Source organism: Pleurodeles waltl, chromosome 2_1 (assembly GCF_031143425.1).
Source record: "Pleurodeles waltl isolate 20211129_DDA chromosome 2_1, aPleWal1.hap1.20221129, whole genome shotgun sequence".
NCBI classification, from domain to species: Eukaryota; Metazoa; Chordata; class Amphibia; order Caudata; family Salamandridae; genus Pleurodeles; species Pleurodeles waltl.
This window is the reverse complement of record NC_090438.1, coordinates 709878682-709901608: the sequence shown is the minus strand read 5'-3', so window position 1 is coordinate 709901608 and position 22927 is coordinate 709878682. Positions and strand designations below refer to the sequence as shown.

Here is a 22927-nt window from a genome sequence, read left to right as displayed (position 1 = left end):
ACAGAGCCCAAGATAATTTTATGGTTCAGCTGTGCTGCAGGGAGTCAGAAATGCATAAAGAAGAGGTCCTAGCTTAATAGCATCTTTAAAGTGACTTAGACTCAGTTCCTCACTGTAGGAAACTTAGGGTATATTTTATTGTACTCTCAAGAATCTTCTAACAAATCTGTTTTCCTCCACCTGTAGACTAGTGTTATTGGTAAACCCCCAAACTGCAGCACCATAAGAAGCATATGAGATATGCTTACTTTTATAAATAGCGAACATATTTTTCATTTATTTATTTCCTAGCCTGTGATTGCATAAAGCTAAACTTCCTTGAATGCAATAAGTTGACAAGGACTGGACTTTGAGAAGGACTAGTGAATCGCCTTCTTGCCTACCGAACAGCGACTTCTTCTTGCATCCACTTTGCCACCTTGTACATTAAAAATGTAGCTTAAAAATAATGATAATCGTTTTAAGGGGGTCCCATATCGGAGACAAAAATCCTTCTATACAATCTTATAGCTCTTGCATATGGATGAAGGCCTATATTGAGCTGAATAACATGGCACCAAGCTCCCACTGACATCAGGGAGGAGGAAGAGCCAAATAAGAAGAATTGAGAAGAAATCGAGCAGAGTCTCCAGTTAAAAAACAAATCTGAGACAAAGATAGTGGCAACTGGATAATGAACACAATAAATGTAGGAACAAATGTGTTGTGATACATTTGTCACTTTAGATGCCTCCTCATACATAATTTAATTAGCAACTCACATCACTGTAAAAACCGTTCTTCCATCTTGGATTGAGAATTTCCAGTAGGTTTCCCAGGATACACCACTAAAGTCAAATATTACAGCTTGGCCACGCCTCCTTTCTGAAACTCCTCCACTGAGTTATTTATAAAATAGAGAAGCTAACGTTTGAATTCTTTAATTCCATGTTGTACTCAGCTGTTCCCCTGTCATCTTTGCTGCCCGCTGCTCCATATTACTTGCAGAGCACTCCTCTGGGTAATGCAAGTGCGGAAATATCAGTTTGGTCTGTGCTACGGAAGCGGTCAAATACACACTCAGCATGGTGCTCAGCCACACACTGCTTGGTCACACATGGGATGCATTGCCTGCATGCCTGTAGCTTATGATACACTCTCATTATTCTTAGTACGAGTCTAGCATAACTAGATCCAAGTCAGTGAGTTATGAAAAATACAGCCAAAATATAAGAAAGACTGTACTTTCTCTAAAGTGCGATTTTTAATAACAAAGTCCTAGAGTCTGTGGCCAGGCGGGTTAATAGTCAATACTAACTGTTGGAGAGATTTGTGTCTAACTCAAGGTCATTCATGAATGAAACATAGATATGAAAAAAAATCTGTAACCTATTACCTGTTTGGAGGTTTACTCCGGCACTTTTCTCATCCTCTGAGCAGGTAGAAATTGTTGCACAACTCGCAAGTGGTTTTACAAGGTGAAGAAATGCTCATTGCTTAATCTTATTTCTTAAACTTACACTAATATTAATATATTTACATGGATTGCAACACAGTATATTACATAAAAACAAGCAAAAGAAGGGTAGATCTTCTTTGCAACAACAAGACGTGTTTTACAGCACTTAAGACTGCTTCTTCAGGGCAGTTAATATGATCTGAATCTCATTGCTTCAAAGTGGCTGTGATCAGGTTTCAGAATCGTGGGATGTTCTAAAGTGGTATCAAAAGCAGATCTCAAATAAAACTTTTTTGAAAAGATGATGTTTTGTTTCACTTTATGATCAATAGATATATTAGAACTCGAAATTGGTGGGGTTTCCCCACTTAAGTTTTAATTTGATCCTGATATAGGAGGGCTGCTTCAAGTCGTGACCAACGGACTGTAACGTTTTGGAGGATCTTGTATACATTTCTTGTACTACCCTTATAGGAACCTTCTATGCTTCATGTATATTTAATAGGTCAATGTTTGAGGTCCTCCGGGCTGGCTGGTCTAAGTCTATGTAGGGCCACTGACATTCTTCCAATGAGGGCCTTTTTTCCTGTTAAGTACCCGATAGATGCAAAGATATTGCAGATGAGAGTCAAAACTTGTATGTCCTTTCATGCCAAATTGATATGGAAAAGGAAATTCTATAAAACGATTCCACTGCAGCAGTTTTAAAGAACTTTGGTTGGCTAAATATGAGAAGACGTGTTAGAAAGGGGGTTCTGGTAAGCTATTTTCTGAGGTTGACACAGCTGCTATGGTGACCACGTCCATCCTGCTTGCCTGTAACACTGAGGATTGCTAGTTTGGTTCAGATGCAATCTTGTGTCTATATCAGGTACATGGTAATTGCTAATACAAATGCAAAGATGAACAGTGTAAATATGCGTGACAAGAGCAAGTAAGTTACACCACTTTCTTAAGTTTTGAGAAAACACAAAATGTGATGGATGGAATGGATAACGTAACCTCAAATACTCTAAGAATTATTACCTTCTTTCCTGGAATTCCTACTCTTCCTTCTTGCCCAGAAGGACCTTCAGGACCCTGAAAGGTAATCCAACATTACTAGTCCAATCTGCATAAATAATGTATGTTCACGATTCTCCAAATGCATCAAGAGGTATAGGCCACAACAGAAGACGGCTATAAGTACTGGCTAGCAAAACTTCACATTCAGTTCAAATCATATATAACTTTATTCGATCTTAGGAAAAGATCATAAAACAACACACTACATACACCATACAGACAAATAGAACACAACATGAGTCCTAAATAATTTCTATTGCATGTTAAGAACACCAATCTATTTAGATAAAAGCTTTACAAATTTTTAAAAAGACAATCAGAGGTATCTGGCAAAACAGACTTAAAACATAAACAAAATCAGATAGCACTTTAGAATCAATCAGGATCAACTGCCGCTATAAGAGGCAGATTTATGAAAAGTGGCGCTGCAACTAGTGCAGCACCACATATATTGCTCTCCTTAGCACCTCCTAATGCCACCAAGTGTGCGCCGTACTTATTATACGGTGCACAATGGTGGTAGTTAAGGAACTAGCATCAGAATTTGTGACGCTAGTTTGGTGCTTTGCAGGACAAAGCACCCAGAGCCCTATTGAAAACAATAGGAGCCTCCTTTTAACGCCTGCTCTGAACAGGCATTATAAAACGCCGATAAAAATGATGCAAAGAAATCTCTTAGAATAGCCATTTATTTAGCCCTCCCTAATGGGAGAAAACTCCCCTTGCATCCATTATGCCCTATCACAGACATAATGTAGTGCAAGGGATTACAAAGTGGCGCAATGCATGCATTTGTAAATTTTGTAAATATAGCACTACTTTTTTGGCCATCTAACGCCACATCAGCATAAAAAAATTACACTAATGCGTCAATAGGATAGCGCTAGGCCCTCTTAAATCTGGGCCTAAGTAGCTTAAAACTTGGTAATCTGCAGACCGAGCCATTACCTCTCCATCAATTTCCTATATCATAGCAACACCTTAAGAAAGCTGCTCCCCTAAAGCAAATTTCAATTCACAGTCTCAGAAACAAGGCATATGGTGATAGGAACCGAGCAAGCCTTGGTCTATCCTGTTTCTCCATCTAAAGGTGGTTTATGGCTCACAAAACATATGTTGTAAAACAAGATATGCATTGTACACCCAAATGTGAACACAGCAACAATTATTGATGCATAATGTGTTACAGTGAAATAATTTAGGGCCTAACTCAATGGAGTTCACCATTCAACCAAAGCTGTGCCAAGTAGTGCATGTGTTTGAAGTAGTGATATTGTGCCTGGAGTGTTTGAGCACAAGTTATGCCTATGTAATGAGGGGGTGTTATGCATTAGTTAACACAGATACCATTCCAGGAAAGAGAGACTAATCTACCTTGAGGAGCAGTCTTAGTGGAAACATCTGTTGTTCATTGCATAGTCTGCCAGACAATAGATGCAAGCAGAAGATAAGTTCTCCAGGATACAGCTTCAGAGGAGAGAGTGGAGGATGTCTCAGGTCAACAGAACAGGGGTGATGGTATTCCAGGTTCAAAAATGGCAATAAATAGTAAGTGAGTGACATCTATTCCAGCCTTAGAGGGAGGTGTCCTACAAGTACCAGGCATGAGGATTTGTCACTCATTGGTAACTACAGTATGTGCAGAAGGACAGAGGCAGAGGAAGAAGTCCAGGATCATCAATATAATGGTACAAGACAGACAGGGAGAGAAAACAGCAGTGGGAACAGTACAGACCTAGCAAAAGAAGTGGGTGTGAGGGTTTGTGTAACTAAACATGAGGACTACACAGTAAAAAAGGTCAAGTTTCAGGTCCAGGCACCTAAGTTGCTGATTGCAAACAAGTTGCCTATTGGATTTTGATTAGGAAACATACTCTCAAGCTATCTCAGCAAGAATACTACATATTTCACAGGAAGGTTACACATATAACAACCCAATGTAGTATACTGTGATAGAGAGAGGTAAAGGACTGTAGAAGAAACTTTGATACATATTTAAAAAACCCTAGGTCCTCCTTACCCCACATTAGCATCATTTTTAATGCTAATTTGGCATTAAGGAGGCCTTTTTGACACGTCATATTTACAAAGTGGCCCAATGCATGCATTGTGGCACTTTGCAACCCTTTAAGCCACATTATGGCACCATAATGTAACACCCCCTCATTCTGGCGCTAGGAGCCCTGCAAAAATGATGCAGTGAAATTTACAATATTTCATTGCGCTATTATTGGCATCATTTTTAACACCTGCTCAAAGCAGACATTGAAATGACGCACCCATAGTAACCTATTGGCCTCCTTGCACTTTGCTGACCTAGCGTCAACATTTTTTACACTAGTGCAGCAAAGCGCTATAATACTGTCAAAAGTGCTGCCGCTATTGGCCTAATGACCACCATGGTGTGCCGTATCATAAATACTGCTCTACCATGGTGCCATTAGGTGCTGGTGGGGGGGGGGCAAGAAAAGTGGTGCATCGTGTTATTGTAAATATGTCCCTTTGTATCCTCCTTCAGAGCTGTAGCTAAAAGGTTTTGCAAAACAATGAGAACACAAAAAAAATGGGTTCATATATTTTGCATATCTATTTACTCTACCAGGTAAATGTTTTCTCCTCATCACTGAGCACCCCCCATTGCCATCAGTAAAATACATTTAGTCTAAATGCGATCCTTGTTGAGTCTTCAAGTGACTCGAAAAGCGTCTGAAATTGTGTTGGCATTGATAAAGTATGCGAATATCGCTAACACAGTTGACTGTCCATCTTACACTTATGGTATCATTAAAAAAAAAACATAATTTCCAGATGGCCTACAGTGGTGTCTCAATAAGTAGTACTAATGTGCTGTGTAGGACTCAGAATGTAGCACTTCAATTTAGAATGTAACAGTTTGTCGAAGGCTGACTGGCATCAAAACTGTACCTTTGCTCCAGCTACTCCTTGCAAACCAGGAAGACCTGGTTCCCCCTATAAAATATAAAATAGAGCAGTTATTTTTTATGGTACATATCAACCTTAAAGCAAGTTGTTCTACATATAAAATAGGCATGTTCATACAGGGATTACACTGGAATTCCGATCTGTGTGGTGGAACTTCTCATTATCACTCCTGGTACTCAGATAATATAAACTTTATCAGCTCATTCATTATCACACTGTCTGTCTTCCTCATCACACTTCTGATGATATGAGTAGGTCCACAACTCGAGTTATGCCCTTGGAATAGTAAGTAGATGTTCCCTGTGAATTCATTTAGTCATGGATTTCGAGCTTTTTCCCCTGTACTGTCAAAGATCCAACCCCTTTACATAAAAGTCCCTCTTCAGCCTTGTTCTGTTTGAAACAAAAGACAGATTTCCTTCTATGCTAGGAGGTATGTTTTTGTGGATTTCAGTTCTAGGCGCCAGTTGCGGCTCCCACTCAACAGAAGGGATGGGGTGAGGTGGTACGTGTGTGTGGGGGGGAGGTTAGGTGATTAAATTAAATTAAAAAATAATAATAATAATTTTTAAAAAGCAGTTACCTCCTCTGCCACGCTGCTCCATTCGCTCTACTCTGTCTCCTCATGGCTGCAGGCACAGGCTCCCAGCCTGCCCTGTGGCCAATCCTGATGCTGCTCAAAGCAGCGCCAAGATTGGTGGACTGGGAGCCTGTGCAGGATCTCTCCAACCCAGCAACATGTTACTGGGCTGGAGAGAGACCTGTGCGCATATGTGTTTGGCCGGCACGAGGCGGCTGGCCAAAGACACGTGCTCTGAGAGGGAGTGCTGTGCACTCCCCCTCAGTGCACAACACCCTGTGGCCTTGCCCCTTTTCCCAAAACAGGATCAGAAACAGAGTTTATGATCCTGTTTTGGGAAAAGGTTTGCAGCTGCTGGAAGGGGGGCGACTTTCCTCCGCCCCTATGGAGGAGCCGCGCCGGTAGGTGCCCATTAGACCACATTGCTGTAGCAGGCGGATGACAGTGTGGCAGGGACTTGTGTCTTGCTGGGCTCTTTGCCTCCCCTGGGGTGTGTTAACTCGGTGAGGCCCATTGGTGGAGAGCTGCCTCGCCCAAGCAGGCATTCATGCATCCTCCTACACCAGGCTCCGAGCAGCATTAAGCACAAGCACAGATGACAGTGATCTACATGAATTTCACTTGGAAGGTGCTTTGTGTACTCGGTGTGTTTAGAGGTATGGTTCACGTAATGGGGATTTTAATATTCTGGCAACTCTCGTGCTTTAAAGTTCTGGCATATTTTAAGTTAATATAGTCTTCTACACAAACGCCCATATTACACCATGTGAGAACCGTTTATCTGGAATTAATATGAACTTTTGTGCACTGATGCTCATGCTCTCTTCATTTTGGCAAGTGGTACGTAAATACATCTTTTATACTGTTTAGTACAAAAAAAGTTAATAGTAAAACCATATTCCTTAAAGAGAGTGCTGGAATAACTCTAGTTCCGGCTATACTTTAAGCTAGTGTATGAGTTACATAAAAAGTCATTAGCTTGGGTATTAGAGTTAAATTCTATTTATGCACTGCAATTACCTTATAGCAGTGAAAAAGTCAAGTTGTTTCGTTGTTATGTCTTTTACCCAATGTCGACGGGGGATTTTGAGGCCCGAATGTAGTGGGCAATGGCGAGATGGGATCTGCTCTCTTCCCCGGCCTCTTTCAGGTCCTTGCAGACCTGAGGCAGGTGGTGGGGGAAGGGGAATGGCTCTCTTAGGTTGGCATTTGTTGTTTGTCCTGTCAGCTGTGGGGCGGGGCACACTCGCTCCTCCCAGCGGCTGACAGGACAACTTCCGCCTGTGCCAATGCGACTAACTGTGTGCAGCTGTCAGAATGGTGCTGCCTCTCCAATCTGTAATTAGAAAGAGGAGAGACCAGCAGTCAGGAAAGCTTTAGCTGCAGTAAAAGAGGCTAGCAAGAGGCCAGCTACTCGGGGTTTAAAATAATCATACTAAATGGCTGGGCAGAGGATTACCAAGGGTGGTCGGATGGTGACAGGATGTTATAGTATATTTTGTTATCTTTTAGGGGAAGAAGGAATTTACACTGCTTAAGGAAATATAGGAGGGTGGCAGGTCAGAAGGTAATGCTATTTGTGCTATTTCGGCTGAAAGGGTGTTGCCAGTGATGGCGGGGAAGAGTAGGATAATGGCAGGTTTTGTGATGTTCTGTATTTTTTGAGGGGGGGGGGCAGAGTTAATGAGAGTTGTAGGACGGAGGCGGGGAAGAATACAGCCTGAGGGAGGTAAACGTGGCATGAGGAAGGATGCATTGACTCCTCCATTATTCCATTCCCTCGCCTGAGTTCTTCCAGAGGATCAGCTTACAGGTGGTGCATACGGGGCCATATACAACACAATGTTATGGATGATTAAAACTCAACAATGGTGATTTCTACATCTCCGAGCACCAAGGGTCTTCATAGACAACTCAAGCTGTGTTGTTGTTGTTTATTTAATGTCATTTGTTCTGAAATTAAAATGTATTTATATTGAGGAAGACTTATCATAGTGCATGGTTATGAAATCAAGACGGAATCTGGAGCAAAGCTGTGTATCAACTTGTCTTTTTTCCCGGCTAGGGATCCAGACCAAATATGAATTTGGTACAGACTGTGAAACAAAGGGTCACATTTGTGGTGTGGCTTGCTAGCCACTTAACAAAAGGGGCATCAAAGACGTTGCCTCCTCCACTCCAGTCAATAGGTTAAATGTAAGTTTTGTCACAAGTGAGGCAGCCATTTTATGTCAAAAAATTGTTCCACTTGCATGAGAGAACAAATTGACAAAAATTACACAATGTTGGTAGTTAAACTTTGTTTTTTCACAAAGACAAACACATACCCTCTTGGGGTGATCTGGTTTTGGGAAAGACAGAATTCAACGTCCCCAACATCTTGGGAGGTTTCTCTCATTGTGTGAGGACAATGCCACACAATATCTTGTTCAGGACCTCCATGCTCTGCATAAACACGGAGCAGTCCGCTGTGTCCTAAAAAGGCTGGCCCTTCCAACACCATGTCTGCTATGGAATGCCCATGGTTACAAAGCTGGGAGGGTGTTTGCGATGGCAGGGAACATGTCCCATATTGACAACCTCCAAATCAGTCATAACTTGACGTTCAAGAATCATGCTTACTAATTTGCACCATAACAATGAAAGTCAAATGGGTATAATAGTAATTTGCTCAGAAGGGTATTTTTTCACCTTTAATCCTTGTACGCCAGGTTCTCCTTTCATCCCAACTGGCCCTCGAGGACCCTAAAAAGAACAAATAATACATTCTCTTGTCAACAAACGTGGCTTAAACTGTCGTTGCTAGACACATCTATGATACAATAATCACCGATAAACTGCTCAAGTGAAACACTGAAACGATTTTCATTTTTTTACTAAAGTATTTAGAAAATATATTATTTCATGGCTTTAAATTCACTGGTGATGATCCGTAATATGAAATATCCTGTTAACATCTTCTAACATTACAAATTAGGCTTTACGGTTTAATGTCACTCTTTCCTGAGAAACGGTATGTCCTTATGTACGAATGTGAGGGACACACTCCACAGCACTCGGAAAAATGGCCAAAATGACCACCAGGTGTGCATGCAGGTGTGCCTCTAGTTCTAAAAATTGCAGTTTGAGCTGGGCCCAGCATATCATCAATACCTACACAACCTGAATCATGTGATGGGGATCCCTAGGGAAGAAATAACCCTTTATGATTCTGCGTGCTTCACAGTAGTTGCTGGGTGCCATGGAATGCCGAGTATTTCGAATGGGGTGCTTAACAACAAGGGAGTCTGGTATGTGCTTCTCTTCATTTTCCCTAGTGGCTTAAGGTTGCATACAGATCAAATAGAGATGAGGGAAATGAAAGAGAGCAGAGAGTGCAGCTGAATGAGTAATAGTGAGCTAAAGAAAACCACTGGGATGTGAAGTGACAGGTGGTTGATGAAGGCGAGCACACAGGGAGACCAAGAAATGATCGAGGTCTGGGAGAAGGAGGCATGAGAGAAACTCAGATCACTAATGGATGAGGAGGAATGAGAGATGGGAGAGACCCAGGGCATCAGATGAGGGTGCAGGATTTGCCTCTATGCCTCTTGTGAGAGAGGGAGATCCTCATTCACAAAGCAAAGAGAACAACTAGAGGCAGAAGGATTAGGACAAATAAGTTAGAGAACAGGAAGAGAGCCAGACACCAGGAAATTTGTAGATGGGCTTTAAGGAGCCATCAGAGGTTAGAATATTGTCACATATTTGTACATAAATAAATAATTGTTCAAAGCACCCATATGGAGCTGTAGCAATGCTGCCTGTCCTACATGATCTCCTGAGAATGTTTTTTTTTTTTTATACACTGGTTGTTGATCGTATTAGGATGACATCAGATTGGATTTTGGAGTCTGTGAAACTGTTGTTCGTCTCATAGTACATTTAATCTGCTCCTATAGCATGAGGTAAAACTGTTAACACTTAACTGGTTAATAATAATTTGCCAATAATGTCATAGTAAGTTGGGACAGGAAATGCACCACTGGTATGCAAGTTAAAATTCACATGTAGTTTGCAGTGTACTTTTACACTACCTACTTTTCTTACTGGAAAAGTCTGGCTCTAAATTCACCATTGTGGCCTGGCTGACCACGGGTTTACATCCTGCAGTAGAACATGAAAGAGAACATAACTCATTCATGTAGTAAACCCTACTATTACACATAAGATCATTTTCATCTATGTGTGTTCTGTAGCCCGCAATTGGATGCTTATTTCATATAGTGTTGACATGCCAGATAAAGTATGGCCCTATACTGGCTAGCTGCAAAATGCTGTTTTCAGCAAAAAGGTAAAGATAGATTTTTAATAAAAAGAAATCTTAATGTAATTAAAATGATATTTTCAGAGCACCAGTTAGAAACTGCTAGTATTATCTTACAAATGTCTTTTTTGATGTTTATCAAAAAACATTTACAATTGTGAAGGTAGATTTCTTTTAAGAGTACATTAGAAAAGTAACCTTTAAACTGTACTTTGTGTTGCATTAAATCACCTGCATGTGTTTCTTCCACCAGTGGGAGGATCTGCTCCTAGATCAGGAAGAGGTGGTGGTTCCTCCTTTGCATAGGATTGGTAATGGGGTGGGACTAGGAGCTCTGAAGAGGGGAATCTTACAGTTGCCATTTTCACTAATGGTTTCTGGGACAGTTTTAGCCAACTAAGACAGGAAGTGCTGTAAGGGTGAGGTGGCTAACGCTGTGTATGATGGCCCAGGAAATAAGTCCAATTACAGGATAGAACACTGGATAAAATGGCACCTAACCACCAGCTCATCAGGACAATAGCAGAACAAGAAGAATCATTAAAAGAAATGTGAATTCTTCCTGACATGGCTGTGAATTAGCCTGAGGCATTTGTTGCCCTGTTCTCCACTTGTATGCAGCATTTGGAAGTGCTTTCCAAGGATGGTATTTCTTTTGGTACACAAAAGGTAAAGGACTACATCCTATGTGGGAGAACCAACTGCCTAGTGGACTACACTGGACTCTGTGGGAGCTGCAGTCTTGATAGATCCTTGAGATGTTCGGCAGGGGATATAAAAGGAGAACCACATACGCCCTATGTAAGGCACTTCCTGGTTTAGCTTGTTGAGTAAGATGGTGTGGCCAACCATATCCAAGAGTGCTAAAGATCAAGAAGAACCAAGCGGAGCATTCTGTCAAAGTCAGCCTGCATTTGTAGGTCATCTCATATGGATCAGCACTGGTTATACCAATACCTTGATTAAAACCTACTGGGGCAAGGTCAATTAGAATGTTGTAGTCAACAAAATCTAGAAGTTGAAGATAGGCAGCCAATACTACGACTCGGTTAGGAAAACTTAATTGAATATGACCATGTATTGTTGTGGCAACAGGGAGGATTTCTTTAGTAGATGTTCCAAAGAAGCCGTTCAATGGCAAACAGGATGGGCAAAAGCATGTACTTGAAGTTGGTGGTCATACATCTGCAGGTGAGATGACATTTCTGTCTGAAGCCACGTGTTCTTTTTTTTTAAAGGAAAAGAAGAATAAAACCAAAATATATTTTGAGGGGAATAAAACTGTCACATGAACTGAAGACATTATTATTATATTATCTGAGGGACCAGCGAAATAAGTAGGGTGGCACGGATATACATCTCCATGGCGAGTGTTTTTTCTTTTACGTGGCTGGAATAAAGTAGCAAAGAGCTTAAGATAGGAAAATAATACTCACAAAGGCTGAAAAGTTACATAGTAAGATATTTGCTTTTCAAATTCCTTTGTTAGGCAATGAGCAGTTATAATTCTTTTGCAATAAAGCACTTTCTTGCCTCATTAATTGCTCTGTGGAGCTTGAGTTGATACTAGCATACATAATACCCAGATTACTAATGGGCTGGTCTTGACAGTGTTGTTGATGGTTGTGAGTAGGCTAAGTTAATGTTTTAATCATCTCGGGGTCCACTTCTTAGAAAAGGTGAAGTTTCCAGCACCTCGAGACCCTCATGGGTGATTTGCCATGCTCTAGAAATATTTGATTGATTGATTGTTTTTGTAGTGTAAGGCTGTCAAAGCCCTGGGTAAAGCAACAGCCCAATCAACCAGGACATTTGAGATGGGAATAGGTAGGGGCTAGAAGGAGATAATGGTTGCAAGTGCAGCTGTAATTTAAAAAATTTGCTAGTTTGGCTTGTCAAATTAAACATTGAATTCAGTCACGATTGTGCAAACGGGGTATCATGTCACCTTTTTGAGCACTCGTGCACAATTATGCCCTTCTTTTTTTTAGGAATATACTTATGTGTACAAGTATGCTTGTGTAATGTTTGTGAATACCCACAAAATTAAACAGTTGTTGGTGTTTACTACCTCCCCCAAAGCCATCCATTGACATTTCCAGAAAGGCCCATGCTCCCACCCCTAACTTTTAATCTAAAAGTCGTGACTGCAGAAAAATCACCATACTTGAAGTTTTTCCATAGCAGTAAACTCCATCTATTGTCAAAATCTCTCTAATTCCTCATTACCTAAGTGAGAAAAAGGTTTTAGTAGCTGGCTTTTAATTGCAATTCGACTATCAGTCCAAGTAACTGTTTTCAGAACTTGCTTTCTTTCAGCGGATCATCGTTGGTAAAACGTGCCTGAGTAACCATGAACGTGGCTTAGGAGTCGACAGGAAATCTAATGCAGAAGCACCAAGTAAGGTTTGATAGGAGGAACTTTAAAAACTAGCAGGGAATAGTTGTAAAAACTTTTATCTTGAACACGTTCCGTCTGCTTACAAGCAAAGTGGCTATTTGTCGCTCCTGGTAAATTACAATACCCTGGGGTTTGTTATTTATTGGGTGAAAGACACAGAATCTATTACAAGTTATCCATATGGTCCAGTAAATACCATACTTATTTCACTTGTTAAGGCCTGATTACAAGTAAACACGCTATTTATCGCATCTGATAAATAACGACACAAGCATCTATTACAAGTTATTGGGGAATAACGTGGAATTTGGTGCTTAACATATTAAAATCCACATGGTACAGTAAACACCGTACATATTTCCCGGTTAACTATTAGCAAGTTTAACCTGCCGAAATTTAACGAATGTTGGGTTATTTAACATATCCGATAATTATGGGATGCATTGATTAAAACCAAATTCGTAATTCTGTCCTGTGCGTAAACAGGGGTTTACACATGGGACATAATTAATAGTCCAAGTTGTAATCAGGGCAAAAGTGCTTTATTTTGAATACCCCTGATCCGCACCTGGTTAGTCTTCACACTCAAAGTTTACTTAACTGGTGGTCCTATTAATTTCCTGGTTCACTGAGAAAGTGGAAAACACTTGGTGAATCAGTAACTCCAGAGCTGATTCAGCAGGCTACTCCCCATTTCTTCAAACCCCCCAACACCCAACTTTTCCCCTAATGTTTTCACTTCCTTTGAACAACCAAAATCTCAGAGGGAAACAAGACAGGACACCCCATATTTCCAAAGGGCGCTCTAACTCATGGTACCGGACCGATGGGAATTAACAGATGACTTGTAGTGGGAGCCCACAATGTATTTATTTGTTTTAGGGTTAATATGATTATTACCATTATTATTGTTACTATTACAATTGCTATTTTTAAATGAATTATCATTGTTACACAAATTCATGCAGATTTGTTAAGAATCAGCATCGATATTGCCTAGAACATTATGGATCTATACCATTCCAAGGTTGACTCAAACCATGTATTTTCTATGTAATTATAGATTTGTAGCTCCTGCAACATTATGTGATGCAGTGGACTACTTCGGCGTCCGTATTTCAGCCGGCAGTTAGGCCGGCCGGCCGCATTTCGGGACGCTTGAACTGCCGCAGCCTGTTTTTTGGTGCTCGTTTTTTGGTGCTCGTTTTTTGATGCTCGTTTGGCGTTTTGCACAGAGGTGCTCTGGGTCGCGCCGCAGTCCCTGGCAGCCTCCCTGACTTTCCCTTCCCACTTACCTTACTTGGGTCCTTTTTCTTTTTCCTCTTTTTTCTTCTTTTTCTTCTGTGTTCACGTCTTCTTTCTTCTTGGTCATCCATATTGTTTTCTTCTGTGGTGGTTGTCTTTCCAGCATGCCTTGTTCCTTTTCACTTGTCTTTCTTCGTCATTTATTTCTATGTGGCTTTTTTTCCAATCCAAGATGGTATCACTTCCTGTTTCATGGTATATAAGCACTGCAGTTCCCTCCTTCCTTGCGTTGCAAACACTTCCGTCACGGTGGGGATCTTCGCTCCTGTTTCTTCTTGCTCCTGCATTTTTCCCGGCGGATTTGATTTCTATTTTGTCTTTTTCATTATTTTTTCCTCTTTTTCAGGAGTTCCTGTGATGAAGGTTTTTTCCCATTACTTGGGTTTTTCCTCTGGGACTCCTTCTGGAGGGTACGTTCTGCCTTGGCATTTTTCTAGTAAGCAGCACGTGGCTACTAGAAGGGGTCGCCCTTATCTTGGCCAGTCCAGAACCAGTAAGAAACCAGGTGTCTCTCCAAGTACTGCAGCCTACGGCGGTAAGAGACGTGCAGACCTTGACACATTATCCCCCATGAATGCTGCAGTAACACACTAAAATGGAGAGATATTTGCACATATTGAGATAATGTATATAATTAATTAACATTGGGAATGCATTTGTCTATAACATACTTAGATGTCCTCCATATTTAAATATATTTTAAGAGGGCAGAAAGATTAATTAATACTTTGTCATGAAGGCTATTTGTGCACAGGTGATGTCAAGTCAGGTTTATCCCACAAAGTTCTTCATCAGTAGTTATTTTCCCATCCTTTTTCAGATACAATGGGCTTGATTAAGATCTTGGTGGATGGGATACTCCTTCACAAATGTGACCGACATCCCATCCGCCGTACTACAAATTCCATTGCATCCTATGGAACTTGTAAAACAGCGGGCGGGATATCCGTCACGTTTGTGATGGAGTATTCCATCCGCCAAGGATGTAATCAAGCCCAATGTCTTGAGTCCTTAAGTGACTACTTGTGAGACACTTGCATAGATAATATAATGTATAACATTGTTGTGCACTCTCTTTCTCAATGAAAAGTGGTAATTCCAGAAGCCCCATCGCCCAACTTATTCATTTATTTTTTAAATGCATCTAGCAGACAAAAGAAGTGTTCAGGCCTATATAAAAATTGTGAGCATTTGTTGCCTTTTTTGACCTGCTGATTGCAACATTGAATTTTTTTTGTTCAAACTTTATTCTTCAAGACACAGAGTATTACATTATTATTAAAATAGGAAACATGCTAGAGAAAATCATTAATTGCTGCTTTTCCCTCGTTTTCACTGCTTTCTTCCTGCTTTTTCCCCATTTTTTGCATGCCTTCTTGCTTTTCCCTCATTTTTACCGCTTTATCCTTGCTTTTTTGTCTGTTTTTCTGTGCCTTCTCCTTGTTTTTCCTTCATGTTCACTGCTTTATCCTTGTTTTCCTCCCTGTTTTTATTTTTGAGTACTTTCTTCTTGCTTTTCCCTGTTTTTTGTGTGCTGTCTCCACACTTTTCCCTTCGATTTCACTGCTTTCTCCTTCCTTTTTCCCTCTTTGCTGCTCCCGAATGCCAGTTGTTATTTTCTGCCTCCCACCTAGCCCTGCCTCCTAGTGCCCCTCCCTCTTTTCAGAACCTACATAATGAAGGCCACAGCGCAACCCCATTGGGCAGATGCAGGTTTCCCTGTGCTCCTGCAACGCTCTTGCTCCTGTCTTCTTGCTTTTTCCCCTGTTTTTTGAGTGCCTTCGCCTTGCTTTTCACTTGTTCTCACTGCTTTCTCTTTCCTTTATCCCCCTCTGTTTGTGTGCCTTCTCCTTTCTTTTACCTCACTTTCACTGTTTTCTCCTTGCTTTTCCATCCATTTTTTCTGCAGCCTCATCACGCAACTTCGGGCCATCACCTCACTTTCAGAATTTTAAAAGGCTCCAAAGACCTAGGTCTTTGAATGAGACTCCGGGACCTGTAAGCACCTGGACAGCCTGTTCGGTGATTAGCAATGCTTTACAAATCCTGATTCATCAACTGATTGAGTTGGATAGCATAGCAGACCATTCTCTAGGTTTCTGTCATTGGCCTGCTCTTGATTCAAATATCTGCTGAGCTTTTTTCCCCTCCTATTCCCCCATGCTATGATGTGTTTTGCTGCTATGAAGAGAATACATTTTGTGATACTGAGTGTTTTTTATTTATATAGAGCTTTTTAAGGTTTTTAACCAAATAAGATATTTTGAGAGAATGACAAATGAGTGGACAAATGGATAAAGAGGGTGGACTAATAGCCCCTCTATTTGCGTATGCATGCAAATATTGTTATGATATTTTTTGGAAAAACAAAAGGTCTTGGCTAATGGCAGACCTAAAAACGGTTTGCTGTTTTTCTCATTACTTACCTGCGAAGTCATAATCAGCAAACAGTAGATATCCAAAGCTAATTTTACTTGACCAGAGGTGGTTTGCACCTGTTATTTCCTCATGAATCTAAGTGACTCTTGTAGCATTAGGGGGAGCCTTCTCTACGAGTGCCTTTCAATATTTTATTAGACAAGGCTGTACATCTTCATGATGTTACTATTCGCATACATTATATGTCAAAGCTCATTTACAATGTGATAAAATAGATAAAGGGTTCAAGGGCAGATGTCCTCTGCTATTTTGTTAGAATTGGACAAGACACACTTCATACAAACATGGACACCTGGCTCTTGGTGCACTCCAATGATCATAGAGGCATTGCTGAGTAAGTTAAGTATACCCATTGAGCATTCCTAGGTCAGAGTCTCTAAGCTGGGCGAGCTTTGCATGAATGGGAGGGTGGCAATGAATTTTAATCCTGATTCATGGCGTGCTATGATCATGTTTGGAACACAAGTGGCAGAGCACTAGTTTCCTCAAAGCCCTCTATAGCCAGTCCACTGTTTTCAGCCGTCGACCTCCTTAGACATTTTTACTTTTCCCCTGGATGCTTACATGAGATGATTGGTAGATTGTACAATGTTTCAATAACTCAATTCTGGACATTTTTCTACTTTTACAATCAACTTACACCAGCCCCAGATCCAAAGTTGGTGGTGGCCACCTTTTTAGACTGAATACGGTTATTCAGTATTTTCTTTCTTATGACTTGCTAAATGTCTTTTTTTAAAGATTGTCACCAAGTGATAAAGTGTCCAGCTTACCCTTGAAAGCACATGCATAGTTCAACTCCTTCTTCAAAGTGGCCTCTGCATATTTCTTTTTTCTTATATTAATGAAATAAACCTACCTTTTCTCCTGGAGTGCCAGGGATGCCTGGTACACCGGATGCACCTGGAAAACCCTGCAAAATATAAATAGTTGTCATACAACATAGTTAAAACCCTCATTTACAGCAGATGCTCAAGTTAACTGTGTGATATAGTTAGAACTCCCTATAAATACGTTTGAAGGTCGATAATACACTGTTACTCATCTGTTTCCCAATTTAAGACTATTATTGTATACGTTGGCATTTTCCGAATGAGTGACTTCACTGAAAAAACTCAGGAACATTTAATTCTCACCTGCACTTTGAGGGTGCGGGGCACAAGCCACTACTACGCTATACCTTATGCAGGTAGTATAAGTAGTATTTTACTGATGAGGCACACAAGTATGTCAAAATGTTTCGTCTGCCTTCAAAACAGGAAAGTGTCTTGCACTGTAGTTGTGAATAATTGAATTACTTATACCAAAAGAGTATGGAATATTAAAAACGTACTCACAGGCTTACCATCAGGTCCCGATGGCCCTGGATCGCCTTGACGCCCTTTGATGCCCTGTCCATAAAAGAAAATAGGGTTATATTCTCAAAGCATGCATTTTATTTTACAGTTACAAACTTTACCGTTTGCAGACGTCTGAACCATTTACCCAGTGATCCCAGTGTGTGCAACATAATTAGCCATATATCATGAATGATCAGTAGCTGACTCCTTTTCTTACCTATGAGCCTTGTCCCATGATGCCACAACAAGTGATAGACGGAGCACACTTAACAATTCAAAAGAGTGGTCACTCATTGAGAACTCTTTATAATACATGGAAGCCTGCAACACCTGTATAAAAGCCTGTCTCTGTTTTCCTGCTTACAGTTGCGTTGTGACGTATCCAGTCATCTGTAATAAGAACATGATGTAGCTACTCAATAGTAATAATTTATTACGGTTGAGTTGAGACGTCATAATGTCTGTTGCCAGAGTCAGCAGTCAAAGTGAAAGCCAAGTGACTGAGCATATTACAGCTGTAGTATAAACAACGATACTGAGAATTAGCTTTTGTTCTTCTTATCTGTGTTTCGAAACCAATAGGTGATCAGAAAAAAGGGGAAATGTATAGCAACATGTTTATTTTTTTCACTCTATAGGTCAATATAAGAAAAACAGAATCCCTCTGCATGTTTCCACACAATCTGAGCAACAACATTTTTATTCAGACTTACATTAAATTAATTCTAGTATATTCTTGTCACAAATTACTAACACTTTTTGGTGTTTTCATTTCACACTTACATGTTGTGCTTTTATTCTTGTCATAAACCATACTATTTCTTACATATGAAAGATTAAAACATCAAAGATGTAAGAGGTCTGTGTGAAGGGTGATGGTGCCACAATGTATTATAAGGATAAATTACCATCTGCCACACCCGAGCGTTCCATTTCCTTATAAAGGAACTCGACCTTTGGTTTTTCTCTTCCATATGGTCACCGAACTCCTTGGTGACCTCCAGTTCCTAAATAGTCTATGGTATACCAGGTGCTTTATCCCGTACACAGATAGAAAGTAGCTTCAGCATTGACAGCAAATTATACTCCACAAAACACCAATTTCTCAAAATGAGAATTGGCCCTCCTAATGTATCTCTTTTAAAAAAAAACAATTGATTTGAACCAAATATGGAAATTGTAGTAGTGCTCACGGGAAGCAGCACACACAAAACCAGTTTAGTATACATAGATACATTTTGAGTTTAAAAATTCTCTTCCTTAGAGGAATTGATTATTTAATTGCAAAGAGGTTTCTCACTTCACCTTCATTACAGAATGTCTACAAACAATATAGCCTTTCTCAACCTAATTAAATCCTTCACTTTACTTTCAGCCATGTTGCACAGTGGCCACTGAAAATATAAAAAAATAAAAGCAATAAGCTGGCCGCATCATGATGTTTTTTATTTAATGTACTTTTAGCCGTGTTGCACACCAGCAGATATTCCGTATCTCCTTCACAAACAAAATGTCCATCTTTAGGGAACCTCAGCCAAAGTTCACTATCCAGATGCAAGGATTGACTTTCATTGCCCCCATTGATACTAGACAAACAGAAATCATGGACTGTGATCAATACCTTAAACTTATGCCACACCCCAAGTTACCACTGTAGGAAGCTGTCTCTTTTTGTGCTATATCAATAACTAGATTTACAATCTAAAGCATCCATGGGTTCCCTTATGAGTGGACAGGGGATTGCTATGTAACCTCAAAGTGCTATATTACATAGTACTATAACACAGAGGAGTGCAAGACATCTACAAATACACACAATAGTCAATAAATGATACACGTGACACAAGAAGGAGATCCACACCAATTTATAAAAATAGCAATTATCTTTGTACACATTTAGGCGTCATAGAAAAATAATTCAGGCAAGTACATTTTTAAATCTAAATTATTTTCACCTTAAAAAGTGGGCATGTAGTGCAATTTCCGAGTTCTGAAATGTTATCCTATGGAAGAAAGAACAGGTTCTTCAAACAGGTGTGGTACAATGACTTACAAGACCTTCCTCTGGGAATTAAGGTGAGTGATGGGCAAGGTCCAAGGCAGCACCAGCAGTATACCACCAGTGGCACAAGGGCGACCAGGTGCTGGGTATAAAACAGTGTCGGGGGCTCAGTTTCAATGGAGATCTGTCTCTTCAGAAAAAGGCTGCAAGTTATGGCTAGGGAGTCAGGTGGGCTGAACCAACAGTGGGGCTCAGGCCTCAGGATGCTCCAGTATAGGGGGACCCTTTGATTCTCTTCTCCACTGCCCAAGGGCGACAGGTGCAGAGGAGTCTTGAGGCATTGGGTTTTTGTTACTAGAGCTGTCGCTGTAGAGGGGGGCCTGTGTGCAGACTGCAAGTGTCGTCAGGGAGTCCAGGATGGGTGAAACCATGATGTACTCGAACTCTGGAAGGCTGGGGGATCCTGTTGACACTGGTGAACTCTTCAGCTCAGAACGGAGGCAACAGGTGCAGTGATGGCTTAGGGTGTCGGGTTTTGGTGGTTCCAGGGGCCTCAGAGTCATTTCTTAGGAGTTTATAGGAGAACAGGTCAGTTGTTCACGTACATTCTTGGGTCTATATCGAAGGCAGGTAGTCCTCCTGGGATTCTGGAGTCAACAGCTGCGGGACAAGTCGACCTTGGTGCAGTTTTCGATACGGGATACAGACAGGCCGGCGGGGGTGGAGCCAGGTAAGCTGCTTCTTCTCTCCTCTCTGCTTTCACGGCTCTTCAGTGCCCTTGGTCTTCTTAGGTTGCAGGATCTGTTTCTCTGTGCCAGGGTCTCCCTTAAATACTGAATTAAGGGGCGTTAGGAGAGTGTAGGATAGTAGCCAATGTTGGAAGAGGCCATAACCCTGTCCCAGAATTCCTAGGTATGCCATCACAAAGATGGCTACCTCTGAAAAATCATGTTCATCTTAGACTAGCCCACCTCAGGGGTGGTACAAGCCTGCTGGTAGCACACCTAACTGACTAGCTAATTTTCCTGCCTGTCCTGGTGCCAAAAGGGTTCTGGACAAGAGGGTCCACTTCCTCTCCTGTGAGGGGTAGTAAGATGTGTATTCCAAAGGATGCAGCACATTGAGGCTTGTCCCCTTAGGAAGGCTAATCAGCAGGTCATCCTGTGGGGGGGGTTACACCCCCTTCCCAGAGAGGCCTTTGTTCTGGTCCTCCTGAGAGCAAAAGGCTCTCACCCTAGGAGGTCAGAACAGTGTCTCAGGTGGCAGGCATGGCATAAACCAGTCAGCAAGTACACCTCTAAGGTGCCCTTCGGGTGCATGTATTGATAAATCCATCACTGGAATCAGTTTGGGTTTATCAATATGAGATGTTTGATACCAAACATCCCTATCTTCACTAGAGCCATCATGTAGCCACCACATGTAACAATAAGCACCCTGCCTTAGGGCCGTGAGGCCTGCTGTAGGGGTGACTTACAGATATTACATGCAGTGGTAGGGGACATGGTACACAGGGATGTGTGACATGTTGTGTTTTTATTTTTGTCTGCTGTGAGTCATGCAGCCTGCAATAGCAGTCTGGCATGTGTTTGGTGAAAAGTCCCTTAGGGTGGCACAATTTGTGCTGCAGCCCTTAGGGACCCTCTTTAGTACCTCAGGTCCTAGGTAACAGGGGTACCATTAGGACTTACAGAGGGTGCTAAAGGATTTGCAAATTGGGGAAAACAATTGCACCGTTTTGGGAAAAAAAAAACGGGGGACCTGGTTAGCAGACCCCAGTGCACTTTGAGTCAAAATCACATCATGTTCCAGGCAGAAAGTGGGGATAACCATGACAAAAAGATGCACTTTCCTACATCAGTCGAAATCACATCATGTACCAGGCAAACAGTGGGGGTAACCATGACAAAAAGATGCACTTTCCTACATGCCCCCTCCCCAAACTAATGAGACTAACCTTTCCCAAAAAACTTTTCATCTTCTAAGTTGAAGAACCTGGAAAGGCCATCTGCATTGACATGGTCAGTCCCTGGTCTGTGTTCCACTGTAAAATGAAAGGAGATGGACCACCTTAACAGTTTGGGGTTTTCAATTTTCATTTGCATTAGCCATCTGAGAGGTGTAGGAAGCTGGCACTCTATATAGTGCACTAAAATGAAGAACACTATGCAGAGAGTCCAATGGATCCCCAATAGGTATTGCAAAGGCAAAAGTAAATAGGAATAATGCTCTATTTGTGGTAGTGAGGGCGAGCAGTTAGGCGTATCAGGGGGTAGTGCAAAGCATTAGTTGTACTCACAGAGACAATAAATGAGGCACGTACTCAAATAGTAATCTGAGACCAATTCAGAAAAATAACAATTCTTTTTATTATATATATATTTCAAACCCAAGAACGTCTGAATCATGTAAGTAGACTTTAAAGCATAAATACTTTGAAATTCTGGAAATAGACACAGTGCAAATATCCGAGTTTTCTCAATGTTATCCTATGTAAGAAAACAATGTTCAGCAAACACAGTGTTAGCAATGACTTACTAAGCCAATCTCAGGGAGTTAAGGTAAATTCTGGGCACTGATGAGAATCACACCAACAGATCACACCGGGCGCCACTGGGGCATCAGGTGCCCAATCGTTTCCTAGGGGAGATTGGTCCTCATAAAGATAGGTTGCAGGCTCTGGCTAGGTAGCCAGTCAGGGACAACGAGCAGGTAGGTAGTACACTTGGTGTCCTCTGCGACGTAGGTGCACCATTGGTTCTCTTCTCCTGTGCCCAGGAGCGATGGATGCTATGTTGTCGGGTTTTCACGTCCAGGGACACTCTCTGGTCATAGGGTGTTGTGTGTTGAGGCTGCAGGTGTCGTGGGGGAGTCCGGCAGGTTTTTACCCAGGGTGGATGTGAGCTTTTAGAAGCCGGGAGACATTGTTGGTACTGATGACCCACCTCAGCTGGGGTCACAGTTGCAGTGGTTACTGTAGATGTTGGATTTTCTCACTCCACAAGCCTTTGGAGAGGGGGCCTGAGTGCAGAGGCTGCAGGCATCTCAGGAAAGTCTAAGACGGGTGAAACCACACTGGACGCAGTCGCTGGGCAGCTGGGGACCCAT

General features: G+C 41.4%; 1 protein-coding gene across 1 annotated transcript in view; it reads right to left on the bottom strand.

Annotated features, from left to right (window-relative positions):
• LOC138267863 (collagen alpha-1(XXI) chain-like) overlaps positions 1-22927 on the bottom strand; it is a 603972-nt gene that overhangs the window by 183297 nt on the left and 397748 nt on the right. Inside the window, exons 10-14 of the mRNA XM_069217091.1 lie at positions 17815-17868; positions 17337-17390; positions 8718-8771; positions 5429-5473; positions 2465-2518 (exon numbers count right to left, since the gene is read on the bottom strand). Coding sequence (XP_069073192.1) covers positions 2465-2518; positions 5429-5473; positions 8718-8771; positions 17337-17390; positions 17815-17868 — 261 coding nt within the window. The remainder of the gene's footprint in view (positions 1-2464; positions 2519-5428; positions 5474-8717; positions 8772-17336; positions 17391-17814; positions 17869-22927) is intronic.